At 53.9% G+C, this 16,459-nt stretch overlaps 1 protein-coding gene across 1 annotated transcript; it reads left to right on the forward strand.

Annotated features, from left to right (window-relative positions):
* The first annotated feature begins 13,136 nt into the window (after nt 1-13,136).
* Nucleotides 13,137-15,833, forward strand: COPS6 (COP9 signalosome subunit 6). Its single transcript, XM_059153862.1, has 10 exons — nt 13,137-13,275; nt 13,497-13,622; nt 13,830-13,961; nt 14,296-14,384; nt 14,475-14,537; nt 14,841-14,888; nt 14,965-15,079; nt 15,165-15,257; nt 15,365-15,465; nt 15,573-15,833. The coding sequence occupies exons 1-10, from the start codon at nt 13,152-13,154 to the stop codon at nt 15,711-15,713; spliced, it is 1,032 nt and encodes a 343-aa protein (XP_059009845.1). The 5' UTR covers nt 13,137-13,151; the 3' UTR covers nt 15,714-15,833.
* The last annotated feature ends 626 nt before the right edge of the window (nt 15,834-16,459 follow it).

The following is a 16,459-nucleotide window of genomic DNA, read 5'->3' on the forward strand; positions in this document are numbered from 1 at the left end:
GCTCTGTGTGCCTTACACTCCCTTAATTGCTTGATGGCTTGTGTTTATTTGTGTGTGTGTTTATTTACTTATATTTTTTTAATTATTTTTTTAAAAAGATTTTATTTATTTATTCGACAGAGATCACAAGCAGGCAGAGAGGCAGGCAGAGAGAGAGAGAAGAGGAAGCAGGCTCCCTGCAGAGCAGACAGCCTGATACGGGGCTCAATCCCAGGACCCTGAAATCATGACCTGAGCCGAAGGCAGAGGCTTTTAACCCCCTGAGCCACCCAGGCGCCCCTATTTTTATTATTTTTTTAAAGATTTATTTACTTGACGTCAAGCACAAGCAGGGGGAGCAGCAGGCAGAGGGAGAAACGGGGATCCACCCCAGGACCCCCAATCCTGACCCGAGCTGAAGGCAGACGCTTAACCCGCTGAGCCGCCCAGACGCCCCGTGTTTGTGTTTTTAAATACCCACTGTATTATCATCCATTCACTGCACAGTTTACCCATTGGAAGTGTACAGTTCAGTGGTTTTTAGTATTCAGAGCTCTCCAGGATCACCAGAATCAATTTGAGAACATTTTCATCACCCCAAAGAGACTCCATACCCTTTGGCTGTCACTCCCCCCTCCCCACCAAAATCCCTCAGCCCCTGGCAACTACCCATCCACTGTCCATCTCTCTGGATTTGTCTATTCTAGACATTTCCCGTGAATGGGATCGCCATGGCACAATAGGAGGCCTGTTGTGTCTGGCTTCTTTGGCTTCTCATGACGATGTCAAGCTTCATTCATGTGCGTTGCCATGTGAATCTACCCTCCATCCTTGTTAACGGCTGAACAACCCTCCATTGTATCCATTTGCCAGCCTGTTCATTCTCTCCTCCGCTGGGGGCCATTTGGGGCTGTTGCCACATTTGGGCCATTAAGAATGATGTGCGATGAACGTCGTGTACCGGTTTTTGTCCGGTTGTGTGTTTTTATTTCTCTTGGGTATAGACTCAGGATAGGAATTTCTGGGTCAAATGCTTTATTTAACCTTTTGAGAGAATGCCAGACACTCTTCCCAAGTGGTTGTCCCACGTTACATGCCCACCAGCAGTTAGTTATGGGCTCCTGATTTTTCTGTATCCTCCACGGCCCTTGCCACTATCCTTATTATATAGCGGTTCTACTTGGGCGCGAAGTGCTCTCATTCTGGTTTGATTTGCATTTCTCTGACGGCTAGCATCTTTCCCCTTGCTTGTAGTATCTTTTTTCCCCGTGGATTTCATTTATATGAAAGAGAGCCCCACGTGTGTGCGGGCAAGCGGCAGATGGCGAGGAAGAAGCAGACTCCCTTCTGAGTGGGGAGCCCGACGCAGGGCTAGATCCCAGAACCCTGCAATCCTGAACTGAGCCAAGGGCAGCTGCTTAACCAACCTAGCCACCCAGGTGACCCCCGTTTGTGTTCTTTTTTGGGAGAAATGTCTATTCAGACCCTTTGCCTATCTTTTAATTGGTTGGGTTTTTATTATTGAGTTGTAGGATACGGTTTAGGTGTAAGCCTTATCAGATATGCCTGATTTACAAAAATTTTCTGCCATTCTATAGGTTCTCCTTTCACTTTTTTTTAAAAGATTGTATTTATTTATTTGACTGAGAGAGATCACAAGTCGGTAGGGTTGGGGGGAAGCAGGCTCTCTGCTAAGCAGAGAGCTTGATGCGCGGCTGGATCCCAGGACCCTGAGCTGAAGGCAGAGGCTTAACTCACTGAGCCACCCAGGCGCCCGTCCTTTGACTTTCTTAATGGTGTCCTTTGAAGCCAGAAATTTTTAATTTTGGTGGTGTCCAGTTTGTCCATTTATCTTTTGGTTCCTTATGCTTTGGGTGTCAGTAGTTAGGGTTCTCCAGAAAAGCAGAAACGATAGGATATAGAGTGATACAGAAGAGGGGGGACTTGTCGTGGGAATTAGCTCCTGCGCCATGATATCCCACTTACAGTCTGAGTCCGAAGGGCCGGTGTAACTCCCAGAGACTGAAGGTCTGAGAAGCCAGGACAACCCCGGTGCCAGAGGGCAGAGGAGGGTTGAGATGGAGGGAGGAGAGAGGCACCTGTTCTCTGCTGCTTTGTTCTGTTGAGGCCCTCAGCCCTGAAGCTGATGCCTGTTCACACTGGCAAGGGCAGGTCTTCTTGACTCAGTCTGTTTGAATGCGAGTCCCTCGGCAGCCACCCTCACAGATGCACCCAGGAACAACTTACCAGCTCTCTGGGCATCCCTTAGCCATGTAAAATTATCCCTCCCCGTGTACCAAGAAACCGTCGCTGGTGGGAATAGAAAATGGTGCAGCAGTCCCGGAAAAGTTGGGCCGTTCTGCAGGGGTTCCGTGAATCTGTACACGTGCTAAAATTTGTAGAACTGGAAAACGGAAGAAAAACTCACTGCATGATCATTTAAAAAAAATTTTTTTTTCTTTAAAGATTATACTTATTCAGGAGAGACAGGGAGAGAGAGAGGCAGAGGCTGAGAGAAGTAGGCCCCCCACTGAGCAGGGAGCCCTGCAGGGGACTCATCCCAGGACCCTGGGATCATGATCTGAGCCAAAGGCAGATGCTTAACCCACTGAGGCAGCCGAATGCCCTCATTTTAAAACATTTTAAAATTTAAAGTAACTGCCTCATGGATTGTTGAGTAGACAAAATAATGTATGTCCAGTGCGGAACACAGTGCACTTGACGGGCTCCTGATGTTCAAGGGCAGGTTGATTTGGTGAGACAGGAAGCACGCTGTATGGGAAAGGCGGGGCTGACAGCTAGGGAAGAGGGCTTGAGAAGCCCTGGTTGGTGGGCAGCACTGATCAGAGGGGTGCGGAGCGGGTGATGGGGTCCCGCGAAGCCCACACGTCCTGCCAGATGGAGAGGCCCCCGCCCCAGGCTGGCACGGAAGCGGGAGACGGTCAGACCGACTGCTCGGGTGGGGAGCACAGGGATCACGGGGATTGCTGCGACAGCCCCTCCCCTGCCAGACCAGCCTCCAGACCCAGGGGGCGGGAGGTGGGGGTGGTGTGTGGGGAGGTGTGGCCCTCCCCAGCGACCCCCGTCCAAGCAGTGCGGGACTTGCTCCTCTGGCCCCCTCTGACCCCGGGAGGCTGCAGACTGTGGTGCCGCGCGGCACATGGGCCGGATTCCTGGATCCGAGCACACCCGCACACTGCCCAGGTGGGGTCAGGCCTTTGCGGGCAGGGCCTGCAATGCTCAGGTTCCCTACACACCCCCACCCCCACCCGAGGGGGACTTCGATGCATAACCAAGTTTGGGGACCCGGACTTCACTCCCCTTGCCGGCCAGCTGGCAGTGCGCACGGTGGATTCCGGGGGAAGTGGGAAAGCCACAGCGCGCTCGCTCGCTTCCCGGCCTGTTCATCCATCCAGTCCTTTCCCTGCCGCTTGCTCGGTAGAACACGCACCCCATTGGGGACGTTTCCCGACCCCCTGAATCCCTGCGGCCAGCGACTGAAAGCTCCCTGTCTAAACCCGTCACCTTCGGGCCAGGCAGGCTAGAGCTGACATGCTGGCCCTGGGCCAGGTCGCGGTTGGGGTCACGGCTGCAGGGAGCTGAGGCTGAGGCCCAGCTCCCGGGAGGACAGCGCGACTTGCCCGGCCTCTACCCACGGAAGTCCACGGAAGTTAACTCACCAAAGCGGGACGAGTGGCTCTGCTGGCCAGAGTGTGTCCCTGTACAGGAGACAAGCTTGCAGGATGGAGACAGGGGAGTCTTTCATGGTGGAGAAACCGGGGGTGCGCTCATCTCCGGCTGGAGAGGACCCGGTGTGTAGGGGAAGGAGGGCAGGTGGCCGAGGAGAGGGTGCCCCCGGGAGGATGGCGGGAGACCCTGGTGAGGGTCAGACCGGGAAGGGCCTTTCATGGCAAGCTGAGTTCTGTCTCACCTTCTGCCGGGTCTCAGCAAGTTGGAGGTTTACAAGCAAGTTGATCCTGTGAAAAACTCAAGAGTGCTTGTCTGTAGCTGAGCAAGATCCACTGGGCCTGACAGCAAAGCCCCCTGGGTCCGAGGTGGTGCAGGTGCGGCGTGGGATGTGAGAGCCATTGCACCCCGGGAGGGACAAGCAGGGAGAACCATGGGCTGGGGGGGCGTGGGGGCCGGGCAGTGGCAGAGGCCAGCCCACACTCCCGTGCTCAGGGAAAACGGGGAAGGGCCATGCCAGGGAAGGGAGACGAAGGCCGGTCACGGTCAGTGGCCAGAGACAGGTTCGGTCAGGTTGTCAGGAGGTGGAGGCCTGAGCAGAGAGCAGGCTGCCAGGAACGGGGGCGGGGAAGTTCAGAAAGAGGCCGAGGGTTAAGGCAGAGGTTCAAGCATTGCCTGAAAGGCTGCACGTACATTATTCAGTTAATATTTGTTAAGCAGCTTCCTGGGCCCTGGGGGAGGCCTGCGGGTACAGCCGTGAGCCCAGCAGTCCCTGGAGCCCCTGTTCAAATGGGGCCAGAGATAACCGGTCAGCAAAGAACGGGGTGAAGCAGGAGCAAGTCAGGTCCAAGAGGTAAGGGGATATGATGGTTTCGTGGGTCAGCTTGTTGGGATGACTGTTCAACCAAAGACTAAGGGGCGTGTCCCTGTGATCAGAGCTCTAAGCGCCATCGTCCTTGGTAACCTGGGTTGGACTGAGTCAAGCCCCTGGAAGCCTCAGAGCAGATCTCCTTTCCCACAGGGAATTCCGCCTGTGGGCAGCGGCTTGAGCATGAGCGGGTGTGCGGCCTCCCTTCCTGACGGCCTGCCCTATGGGTCTCGCACTCCCCTGGCCAGGCCCCAGCAATCCGCCAAGCCGCTCCGCTGCAGGAAAGCTCTCAGTCTGGTCTGCGTCTCTCCTCGGACTGACGTGGGGGGACTGACCACCCACCGCGGTTCAATCTGTTCCCCAAGTGAGCCTGAGCCACAAGAGGGCTCCAGCCAAGTGCACATGGTCTGTGGTCTGACTCCCGTGGGCAAGGGCTCCCTCTGACACCAAGGACTCATGTTGGACAGCAGCAGAGAAAAATCAGGATCAGGAATGAAATTGATGTGTCCTAAACATGGGCCGTTCCTTTGTTAGTATGACTAGCACAATGAACTCGAAATGTGATCGCGTCCTGGTGGAACTGAGACACCTTTTTTTCTTTCTAAGATTTTATTTATTTATTTGACAGAGAGAGATCACAAGTAGGCAGAGAGGCAGGCAGAGAGAGAGAGAGGAGGAAGCAGACTCTCACTGAGCAGAGAGCCCAATGCGGGGCTCCATCCCAGGACCCTGAGATCATGACCTGCGCTGAAAGCAGAGGCTTAACCCACTGAGCCACCCAGGCACACCCCCATTTTTTTAATTAGGCTCCACACCCAACATGGGGCTCAAACTCATGACCCTGAGATCAAGCGACACATGCTCTACTGCCTGAGCCAGCCAGCCAGGCACCCTGGAACTGAGACAAACTTTTGTCCAGTCAGATCCTGAACCTCGTGGCATTACCTATTCAGCCACTTCCCACTCGTCTTGACTCCAGAGACTGTTCTCGGTGCCCGACCTTACCACAAACCGAAGCAGACGCTGTGATGGGCAGCTTAACCGCTGCTGAGGATCGTTGTTCAGAGACAGGCCGAGTCTGCCCGGAGCCAGCATGACGGGTTTGAGAGTGAGATATTCCTAGCTGCGTCCCTTGACTTGCTGTGAGTGGACCCTTTGGCAGACAACTCGCCTTCTCGAAGCCCCAGCTGTCACTTCTGTGAATAGGAGTTACTTGAGGAAGAGTTCTGTGAGGCTTCGAAGCTGGCATTGGGCCAAGTGTTTGCCTAGAGGCTGCACGGGGTGTGAGCCCAGGACAGGTTACTAACCGTTCAGTGGGAGTCTCCCCACGAGTAGTTCATGGCTTAGAGGGACACCGGGCTGGTCCTGTGGTGTCTTTCTAGACACAACAGACATCCCTCAAGTCATTTAAAAAAAAAAAAAAAAGTCTTTATTTCACCTTTTTTTTTTTGACAGAGAAAAAGGTCATAAGTAGGCAGAGAGGCAGGCAGAGAGAGAGGGGGAAGCAGGCTCCCTGCTGAGTGGAGAGCCCTATTCGGGGCTCAATCCCATGGCTCTGGGATCATGACCCGAGCCGAAGGCAGAGGCTTAACCCATTGAGCCACCCACGGCGCCCCCTCAAGTCATTTTAAAAGAGCATTTATAGACTGTTTCAAATTTATCTCAGCTGTTATAAGAGGAATTCCCAGTTTTGATATACTTTTGAGCCACCATAAGGCATCTTCTGTCTTTAACATATTCTTAAATTTCCTCCAAAGATAGACTCCACAGTTGCCCAATATGATTAAAATATCGGTTAGCCTTTTTTTGTTTAAAAAAAAAAAAAGTTGGGGGGGATTCGGGGCGCCTGGGTGGCTCAGATGTTTAGGTGTCTGCCTTTGGCTCAGGTCACGATCCCGGGATCCTGGGATAAAGGCTGGCATCAGGCTCCCTGCTCAGCGGGGAACCTGCTTCTCCCTCTCTCTGCTCCTCTCCCTGCTCATTCTCCGTCTCTCATAAATAAAATCTTTTTTTTTTTAAATGGGATTTATTGTATACACCAAGCACAATACACTTTGGGGGGTTAATTTTATTTTAATTTTTTAAAGATTTATATACTTATTTGAAGGAGAGAGAGAGAGCACCCACACAGGCAGGGGGAGTGGCAGGCAGAGGGAGAAGCAGGCTCCCTACCCATCAGGGAACCCGATGTGGGGCTCGATCCCAGGACCCTGAGATCATGACCTGAGCTGAAATCAAGAGTCAGATGCTTGGGGCGCCTGGGTGGCTCAGTGGGTTAAGCCTCTGCCTTTGGCTCAGGTCGTGATCCCAGGGTTCTGGAATCGAGCCCCGCATCGGGCTCTCTGCTCAGCGGGGAGCCTGCTTCCTCCCCTCTCTCTCTCTGCCTGCCTCTCTGCCTACTTGTGATCTCTGTCTGTCAAATAAAATAAATAAAATCTTAAAAAAAAAAAAAAGATTCAGATGCTTAATCAACTGAGCCACCCAGGTGCTCGGCTAAGGGCCCTCTTGACACAGAAGTTTCTCTCGCACTGACCACGTGCCTGGGGCCTCTCTCTCGTGTGGTACTGATGATCATAGGACCCAAGCTCTGACTGAAGGTGGTCTCACGTGCGACATTTATAGGGTTTCTCTGTAGCCTGGCCCCTCTGGTGTCTGCTCAGAGCCCTGTTAGCACGCAGTGCTCTGTCATACCCGGCGCAGCCGCGAGGTCTTTCTCCAGTGTGGACACACTGATGGGTGAGAAGACTTGACTTTTGACAAAAGCATTTCTTGCTGTTTGCTTCTCTCCAGCGTGAGCACCGTGATGTTTGCACCATGAAGGTTTGCTTACACAGACGTGGCCTCTCTCTGATGTGAATGATTCAGTGTGTGATGATGAATTTTGACTCTGGCAGAAGGCTTTCCCACAGCCGCTGCATTTATGAGGTTTCTCTGCAGCGAGGATTCTCTGTCCTGTGAGAAGACCTGATCGCCAAGTTTTCCCACAGTGAACGCGCGTGTGAGGTCTTTCCCCAGTGTGCGCCCTCCAGTGTGTGATCAGACTTGGTTCCTGAAAGGTTTCCCTCTAGTGTGGAGCCTCTGGCGTTGAGAAACCTGTGAGCAATTCCTGAAGGCTTTTCCATGCTCCCATTTATATGGTTTCCCCAAGAGAACAAATTCTCTGACGTCAGTGAGGTGCGTTCTGCCTCGAGAATTTTCCACAGTCAATGTGCAGAAGTGAGTTCTCCCCATGACGGATTTTTCCAGAGCTGAGTAAGGGCTTCCCTCCTGCGTGTTTCCCCAGATGCTAGAATGTGTGGCTTCTGACATAGGCTTTCCCACAATCACTACATAGTAAGGTTTCTTTAGTCTGGGGATTTTCTGATGCTTACCAATGGCTGAGAAACCCAATTTACATTTCTTTTTTAATATTTTATTTATTTATTTGACAGAGATCCCAAGTAGGCAGAGAGGCAGGCAGAGAGTGAGAGGAGGAAACAGGCTCCCTGCTGAGCAGAGAGCCTGATGCAGGGCTCGATCCCAGGACCCCGAGATCATGACCTGAGCCGAAGGCAGAGGCTTAACCCACTGAGCCACCCAGGCGCCCAGGCGCCCTGCCGATTTACATTTCTTATAGGATCTTTCTTCTTTCTTCTTCCTTTTTTTTTTTATTATTTAAAAAATTTTTTTTTAATTTTATTTATTTATTTATTTGACAGAGAGAGATCACAAGTAGACAGAGAGGCAGGCAGAGAGAAAGGAGAAGCAGGCCCCCTGCCGAGCAGAGAGCCTGATGTGGGGCTCAATCCCAGGACCCTGAGACCATGACCTGAGCTGAAGGCAGAGGCTTAACCTACTGAGCCACCCAGGCACCCCAATTATTTAAAAATTTTTAAAAGATTTTTTCCATGCCCAGCACGGGGCTTGAACTCACCACCCTGAGATTGAGACCTGAGCTGAAATCAAGAGTCCGACACTTAATCAACTGAACCACCCAGGCGCTCCCCAAGTTGTTTTTTTTTTTTTTTTTTTCAAGTGGGCTCCATGCCCATCGTGGGGCTTGAACTCACAAGCTCGTGATCAGGAGTTGTATGCTCTACAACTGGACGTCCTATAAGATCCTTCTTATGAGACATTGACATTTCTGTCGGCTTTCCTCTGCTTGCAGGCTTTTTCTCCAGTTGGGGGTGGTTTTCTGGGGAAGACTGTAGCTCTGCTTGAACACTTGGGGGAAGGGGATACTTTCCTCTCTTTCTTGTGGAATTTTGCTGCTGTTTCTAAACAGCTTGCAAATTTAGAATACTCATCAAGTCTTCCTTTTATATCCGCTCCCCCTGGAGTACTCCGCTTGTTCCTGGTTGTCAGTGTTTGGTCTAAGAGAACAGAAAATAGAAAAGGCAAATGTCATTAGTCTCTGTGGTAAAGAAAAGAGACATCCCACAAAAAGTCTAGAATGAGTTACATGCCTCTGAGATAAAGGGGCAGGCAGCCCGGACCCTCAAGGCCGACAGAGCCGCAGCGAGAATTCTGACTCCCCCCTGAATTGCTTGGAGACCACTGGGTCACGGCACTAGGCACTCCCCGGGACAGTGAACCCCTAATCCCGGGCAGGGAGCCCTCCGCATGGTGACACCCCAGAGCTGCCGTTGCCATGGGGAAGTGCCTGGTAAAGGGGTGACCCCAAGGAACTAGCACAGCGCTTCTGACCCAAAGGTGAGGATTAAGAGACCCCTCTTCTTCCACGGCTCAGCTCGCAGAGACCATGCTTGCACAGTCTCAGGGCACTTGGTTTAAAGGGGAAAGAGAACTGTGGAATCAGGCATCCATTTCCAATAACAACTAAAACCGAGCTGGAGTATCGCCGTCATTCATTCGGGGTCCAGAAGGTCCCCAGTGCTAGTGCTCTCATCCGTAGAGCTATAGCGGAAGGATGTCCAGACGTCCTGTCTGTCCCTCTCCATCGCTTCGGCCTGCTCTGTCCCCACGTGCCCGGGACTCCCCAGTAGTCAGATGCTTCTCTTGGGCTCTGCCCTGGGATGTTAGACAGGAGGGGCCGGGCAATCAGAGGAAACTGGTCCCCCCCAATGGTGGGGGTTCCTGAGCGGGAGGCTGGAGTGGAGGAAGGCCGCCCTTGCTCCTGGGCTGGCCTGGGGACAAGCACGGGCCAGCTGCCCGCTCTGCTCTACAGTGTGTCTCTCAGTGAACCAAATGGGTTCAAGTTCTTTTTCACTCCTTCCATCTCCGTCTGGACTGCCCTGAAGCCGTGGAGATGGGGCAGCTGCCGGGTCAATCATCCTGTAGGGTTGGGGCTGCAGCCTGAGGAAAGGCAGCTGGGAAGCATGGTCAGATCTCTCCCGGAGGAAATGCCAAGTGCATGAGCTCTATTATTCCCAAAGCCATGCTGGGAGTGTGGTTGTGGCAGCTGGTAACCGGCTCCAGCAGCTACTTCGGGAGCCCAGGTGCCCCTCGCAGTCCTCGTCAGGCCTCGGAGGGAAGGCAGCCCTCCTAAACTAAGCTTGGGGAGAGAGCCTGTCACAGAGAGCCAGGAGGTACCCCCACCCCCACCCCAGGGCAGAGGCAGTACGAATTGTGGCTGTTGACCCGGGAGCTTGAGGCCAAAGTCAAAAAACCAGCCTGAGCGTTCAGTTTCCCCTTAGGGGCCTCCATCAGGCCCTGCCCTCGATGTCTGGTCTGGAGGATTAGTCTGGTCTCCCGCTGGTTGTTGTTGTAACCCCTGACAAACAGGTTAAATTCCTTGGTCCTTGTTCCTGTAGGGGAAGACATGCCTGAATCCAGCCGCAGGGTCTGGACAGGGTTTGCGGTGGAGAAGCCAAGCCCCAGTGATCTTGCGTGCGGCCAGTGTCTCTGCTGCTTCTGCACCTAAAGATGTAAGTGGGAACTGGAGGGGGATATGCCCGCAATTTTCCAGCCCCTTAAGAGTTAGAGGGGATTTTCCCATTCAGGGCCTGCTGTGTGCTGCTGGGGACAGTGGGACCCGCAGATGGCTAAGCAGAGGAGGAGGAAGGGAAATCACAGCTTGCCTACCAGGTGCCGTCAGTGTCGGTGCAACAGCGCCACCTGCCCTGCAGCTAGGGGCACACCTGCTCCTGAAGGACTCCAGACCCAGGGGGCTTGGTAATTCTCCAACACAATACTCCCATTTTGGGGTGAATCAAGTCAAAGTTGATGGATGGCAAGATCGGCAGAGCCTAGCAGACCTCACTGGTGATACAGGAATGGTCTATTTAAGGGCACAGTCCTTGTGCTCCCGGAGGGGTCTTACATGAAGTGGCACTACGGCTTTGTAAGGAACTTGAACCCAAGACGTGGATCAGTAGGGACTGGAGGTCTCAGAGTCTCCCCTGAATGCCTGGGCTTGGTTCCCTGATGGCTCCTGATGAACCCTGATGGGGTGAGCCCTGATGGGCTCTACTGGGGAGCTGCTGCTGCCCAGCTTCAGGGCCAGCTGCCCAAAACTGAAAGACAATGTCACAGCTCTGCTCAGTGGGCAGAACTCAACGCTGTTCTCATCATACATCTGGCCAGCACTCCCCACGAGGAAGCTGGTGACATTTCGCTGACTTGGGCTGTCAGCCAATGGCTGGCTGCTCGCTTGGCCCCTTGAAGCTGACAGAGAAGATGAAAATCATGTGCTTTGGGAGCAGTGAACACACCTTAGCTCTGACAGTCGAGTCACTCGTGTGCTTGCCCATGGTGGGGACCTGGTCTCTGGTAAGACTGGCACTTTTAAGATGCTGATCAAGCCTGTGCTGGCCAGAAGCTCCTGCCCACACCTAAACCAATTCCATTGAACTTTCGACACCTCCTCGGGTCTTTCTTGGTGCTGATGTCCCTGTTCTAGTCTGATCCCCTGACTTAGGCCACATCATTATGGCCCTTGAAACTAAACCGTGTCATGTTTTAGGTTTTGCAGACCATCTACAGTCTGACATTGGGGTGCATGAAGCTTTATCTCACAAAAGCTACCCAACAACGGGTCAGTAGTCAAGGTGTTGCGTGGACATCCTACACTCTCCACCATCCTCAGCATCTGAGTCCCAAGGGCTGGGACGGCCTTCTCCAGATCATCCTGACCTCCCTTACCTCCTCCTGGCCCACAGACCTTAGTAAGACATCCTGGTTGCTAAACGTGGCTGTTCCCTGAAAGTGTTCATCTCCTCCTGCTCAGCCATCTCTTGGGTAACAATCAGGATGAAAGGAAGGCTTTCTAGACTTGTTTTGAAAATTAAAGATTCTGTCCTGACTATTTCTTGGTTTGACACTTCTCTCCCTCCCCCTGCCCCCCACTGCATGGCTACCCCGGGACCAGCCTGGTGGTAGTCAAAAGGGAGCCTAGGGAATTCCAATCCTCTGGGTACAGCCCAGCCAAAAGGGAGCTTAGCGAATTCCAACTTAATTCTGCTTCAGCCACCAGGATTCTCTTCATGGACTGACATAATGCTAGATCATGAAGACAATGCTCTCCAGCTCCCCCACAGTGTGCTGTGGTGGGCTGAACAGTGGCCCCCCAAACAGCCAGGTCCCAATCCTTGGAACCTGTGAATGTTACTTTACAGGGAAAAGAGATTTTGCAGATCTCATTAAAATATGGATCTTCAGATGGGGAGATTATTGTGGATTTATAATTAAGATCTTCAGATTGGGAGACTGTCAGGGATTTATGATTAGGTTAAGGATCTTCAGATGCGGAGATTATCCTGGGTTATCCCAGTGGGCACTACGTGGAATGCAGGGGGTCTTTATAGGAAGGAAGCAGGGAGGCAGTTTTATTACCGAAGGTGATGTGACAAAGGGAACAGAGGGACAAAGAGAGTTTCGAAGACGCTGCTAAAAGACTGGACTTGAAGATAGAAAGTGATAAAGCAGCACACATCTCCGGGTACCTGCTGCCTGTGGGCACTGGGGTGGGCTCTGCGGGGTCGGGACACAGGTGTCCACCTGCTTTCTGAGGGCTTACACTTTGGGTGTGGCACGGACACACAGTAAAAGAGCCAGCGGGACAAACTGTAGGGGCAGCAAGGGGGGTAAACGCAGCCCTCAGCCTGCAGGAGTGGGGGGAGGTCTGGAGAGGGCGAGGTTTGCCACAAGCCAGTTTTGCTAGGCTGCTGGAGACAGAGGGTAGAGAGGTCGGGAAGGCTTAGAGTGCTGGGGATGTCCCTAGTCCTGTGGGGAATACGGTATTTGGAGGAAAACCACTTCAAAATAACCATCCGCTGAGAACTACTTGGGTTCCTGTGTGTCAGGTGTGGCGTTGGTCACAGAGGCCCTCACGTGGGAGCGAGCGAGAGCCCGTGCGGCTGCAGCAGGAGGACCACGGGGCAGAGCAGAGGACAGGCCGGCTGGCAGGCGGGCCCGGATACTGCAGGGCCTTGCACGCGGCTTGGATTTCATCCTGAGGGCAAACACATGATTTTTCATTCCTCCTGCAACAGCCTTAGGAACTAGGCCGTTTTATTCCAATTTTACTGACGAGGACGATAAGGTTGGGAGGGATCAGAGTTAAGCTGTTTGTTCCAGGGCTTCCGCAGCTGCAGGTGACACCCAGGACCGGGTCTTCCGGAGCCCGGCGGCCTCGGGGCAGCACGCCCCGTCCGCCGAGGCCTCGCGCCCACTGAGCATGCGCCGCCGACCTACGGAAGCCGGCAGGGAGGGGGCGGGGCCGAGGCTGGCGGGCGCGGGGAAAATGGCGGCGGCGGCGAACGGGACTGGAGGGAGCAGCGGGATGGAGGTGGATGCAGCAGGTAACGGGCCTCGCGGGGGCCTCCTCTGGTGACGCCCCTCGGGGAGCGACAAGGCCCCCCTGGACTCCCGGGAGGAGTCAGCAGGCAGGACGGCAACACCTCCCCCTGGACTAATTTGCGGGAGGGAGGTCTGGCTCCGGCTCCGCGGTCTTCCGCTCGCAGCCCCGGGGCAGAATGTGCCGCGCCGAATCCGACTCGCCCTCCTTTTCCTCCACCCTCAGTAGTCCCCAGCGTGATGGCCTCCGGCGTGACGGGCAGCGTCTCCGTCGCTCTTCATCCCCTCGTCATTCTCAACATTTCAGACCATTGGATTCGCATGCGCTCCCAGGAGGGGCGGCCTATGCAGGGTGAGTGTTCGGCGTAGTTCTCCCACCTCCTCTCGATCACCTCCCCCAAATAGGGGTCTTTGCCCATTCCGTCCCTGAGACCGGTTCCCCGGCCCCCAGGTCACCGTGGCTCCACGGTGGTTCACACGGACCTCGACCCTTGGGCTTGTAGTGATGAGGGCCAAGATTCCTCACCCTCAGGTCTCACGTGTCGTTCTCTCCCCGCAGTGATCGGGGCTCTGATCGGGAAACAGGAGGGCCGAAATATCGAGGTGATGAACTCCTTTGAGCTGCTCTCCCACACTGTGGAGGAGAAGATTATCATTGACAAGGAATATTACTACACCAAGGAGGAGCAGTGTGAGAGGGGAAGAGGCTTGGAGGGGGAGGGAGGAGTGGGAGTAAGAAACAAAGGCAGAGTCGGGGAGATGCCCGGGTGTTGGGAAGAAACAGAATGGGACAAGAAGGGGCGGGGGAGTGAGAGTAGTGGGAAGGATCTCAGAAAGAGACCGCATTTAGGCATTCCCCCCAAATGACAGTAAAGGACAAGAGAAGATAGAAGGGATTAATTATTGTGAGTTGAGCCAGGAGTTGAGTGCGGAGGGGAGAAGTCGATGAAAAATATACCAGGCGCTTCCAGTTACGGGAGGGTGGTTTAAAGAAAGAACCCTGTGCTCTGGTTCTTTCTCCGCAGTCAAACAGGTGTTCAAGGAACTGGAGTTTCTGGGCTGGTATACCACCGGTGGGCCGCCTGACCCCTCCGACATCCACGTCCACAAGCAGGTACACGTGCTCACACGTGCGTGCTGGGGGAGAGTGACGGGAGGGAGGAAGATGGGCCTTGACACTCGTGCCCACCATCCCCTCTTCCAGGTGTGCGAGATCATCGAGAGCCCACTCTTTCTTAAGTTGAACCCTATGACCAAGCACACAGATGTGAGTAATGCTGACCCCGTGCCTGTTTGGTAGCCCCACCCCCACCCCCGGCCTGTCCTTCCTTTCCCGTCTCCGTCCGGCTGAATCTTCACCTGAGGGGTATTCTCCCACTCAGCAGCTGTGACTTTGGGTTAGTCATTAAACCTCTAAACTGCTTTTTGCCTCACGTGGGAGATGGGGATGATCCTTACTTCAGTGGGTCTTTGGGAAGATTGGATGGAAAAGTCTACGGTGGAAGAGCCAAGCCCAGCGTTTGGCCTGTAGTAGCTCAGGGACACTTGATGTCACGCCGTCTCCTTACAGCTTCCCGTCAGCGTTTTTGAGTCTGTCATCGATATAATCAATGGAGAGGTAATGGCCTGCCCTTCAACCCTCTGATCCTGCCCCGGGCCTTTCCTGCTTCTGACTCTGCCTTTGTGCCCTGTAGGCCACCATGCTGTTTGCTGAACTGACCTACACTCTGGCCACGGAGGAAGCTGAACGCATTGGTGTGGACCATGTAGCCCGGATGACAGCCACTGGCAGTGGCGAGAACTCCACGGGTAAGGAAGGGGCTTTCTTGGCCGTGGGGCTGGAAAGTCTGGCCACGTTCATTTTACACGTTGGCCTGTTCCTGTCTCCCTGCAGTGGCCGAGCACCTGATCGCGCAACACAGCGCCATTAAGATGCTGCACAGCCGGGTCAAGCTTATCTTGGAGTATGTCAAGGCCTCCGAAGCGGGTAGGACAGTGTCTCCCTGGCACTCCTCTCCCTCCTGGGAGATCACTCCGTCTCCCTCCTGGGGAGGTGACAGCATCTACATTAACGCAGTCCTTTTGCGCCTTTAGGAGAGGTCCCCTTCAACCATGAGATCCTGCGGGAGGCCTATGCTCTGTGTCATTGCCTACCAGTGCTCAGCACAGACAAGTTCAAGACAGACTTTTACGATGTGAGTAGAAAACCCAGGCTGGGGAGGTGGGGCTTTTGTACATCATGTCTATATGCAGGACATGGGACAGTCCGCTGTCCCCCGGACAACTGGTCTTTTCCTTCCAGCAATGCAATGACGTGGGGCTCATGGCCTACCTTGGCACCATCACCAAAACCTGCAACACCATGAACCAGTTTGTGAACAAGTTCAACGTCCTCTACGATCGACAAGGCATCGGCAGGCGGATGCGGGGGCTCTTCTTCTGAGAGGGTATTTGAAGGGACGACACACAGGTCGGACAATGGTCCCACAGGGGAGGGGTGTCACACTACCATAGAAAAACCTCCTGTCGATAATAAAAGGGGAGCAGCCCCTCAGCACCCCTTCCCGTGGCTCTGTCCTCTCTGTTGGGCACCACACAGCCTTCTCAACTTGGATCTTAAGGAAGGGCCTTGGTTCCAGCCTTGCTCAGGCAGGACAGCCTGCAGTGGTGGGGAGCTTGCTGCCACTTGAGGTGACCCCAGGTCTGGTCAGGTGAAGGAGTCTACATTTGAGCCAAAGGCTGCCCGCTTCCGCCTAAGCGAGCCGTTTCTTAAGGTCTCCCTAGGACAGCAGTGCAGAGACCAACTCTATACACTTGACTAGTGACTGATTCTCCAAGCTGAGTGAATTGGTCTTTTTTGGACAACCCGGAAGCTTTATGGGCCCGGTCTACTGCCAAGAGGAAGTTTTCTCTTCACGCTAATGTTCAGTGCTTATGACAGCGCCACATCTGACCCTTGGCACCTCACCCCTAGCAGGTGGAGGGGCTCCAGTCACCACACTAGAGAGCCAGGTATGAATGTGGGGACTGGTACCTGTGATCACCTGTCCGTGGTGTCCCACCTCCCTGTGCCACCCTGCAGCTCCCTGTCCTCACCCCTGAACAAAGCTTTAGAGGGAGAGTTGGCAACAGAAGGTCTGAGCATTGAGGCATTTCAGGAAACAGACAAGGGGAGGAGTTGCCTGAAGC

This window comes from Mustela lutreola, chromosome 17 (assembly GCF_030435805.1).
Source record: "Mustela lutreola isolate mMusLut2 chromosome 17, mMusLut2.pri, whole genome shotgun sequence".
In the NCBI taxonomy this organism is placed as follows: Eukaryota; Metazoa; Chordata; class Mammalia; order Carnivora; family Mustelidae; genus Mustela; species Mustela lutreola.

Excerpts from the sequence above, each read along its gene's own strand:
- COPS6 (XM_059153862.1), top strand. The coding sequence starts at position 13,152 with ATGCGCCGCCGACCTACGGAAGCCGGCAGGGAGGGGGCGGGGCCGAGG. Across the intron at positions 15,258-15,364 it reads TGTCAAGGCCTCCGAAGCGG|GAGAGGTCCCCTTCAACCAT; the intron begins GTAGGACAGTGT and ends TTGCGCCTTTAG. Across the intron at positions 15,466-15,572 it reads TCAAGACAGACTTTTACGAT|CAATGCAATGACGTGGGGCT; the intron begins GTGAGTAGAAAA and ends TTTTCCTTCCAG.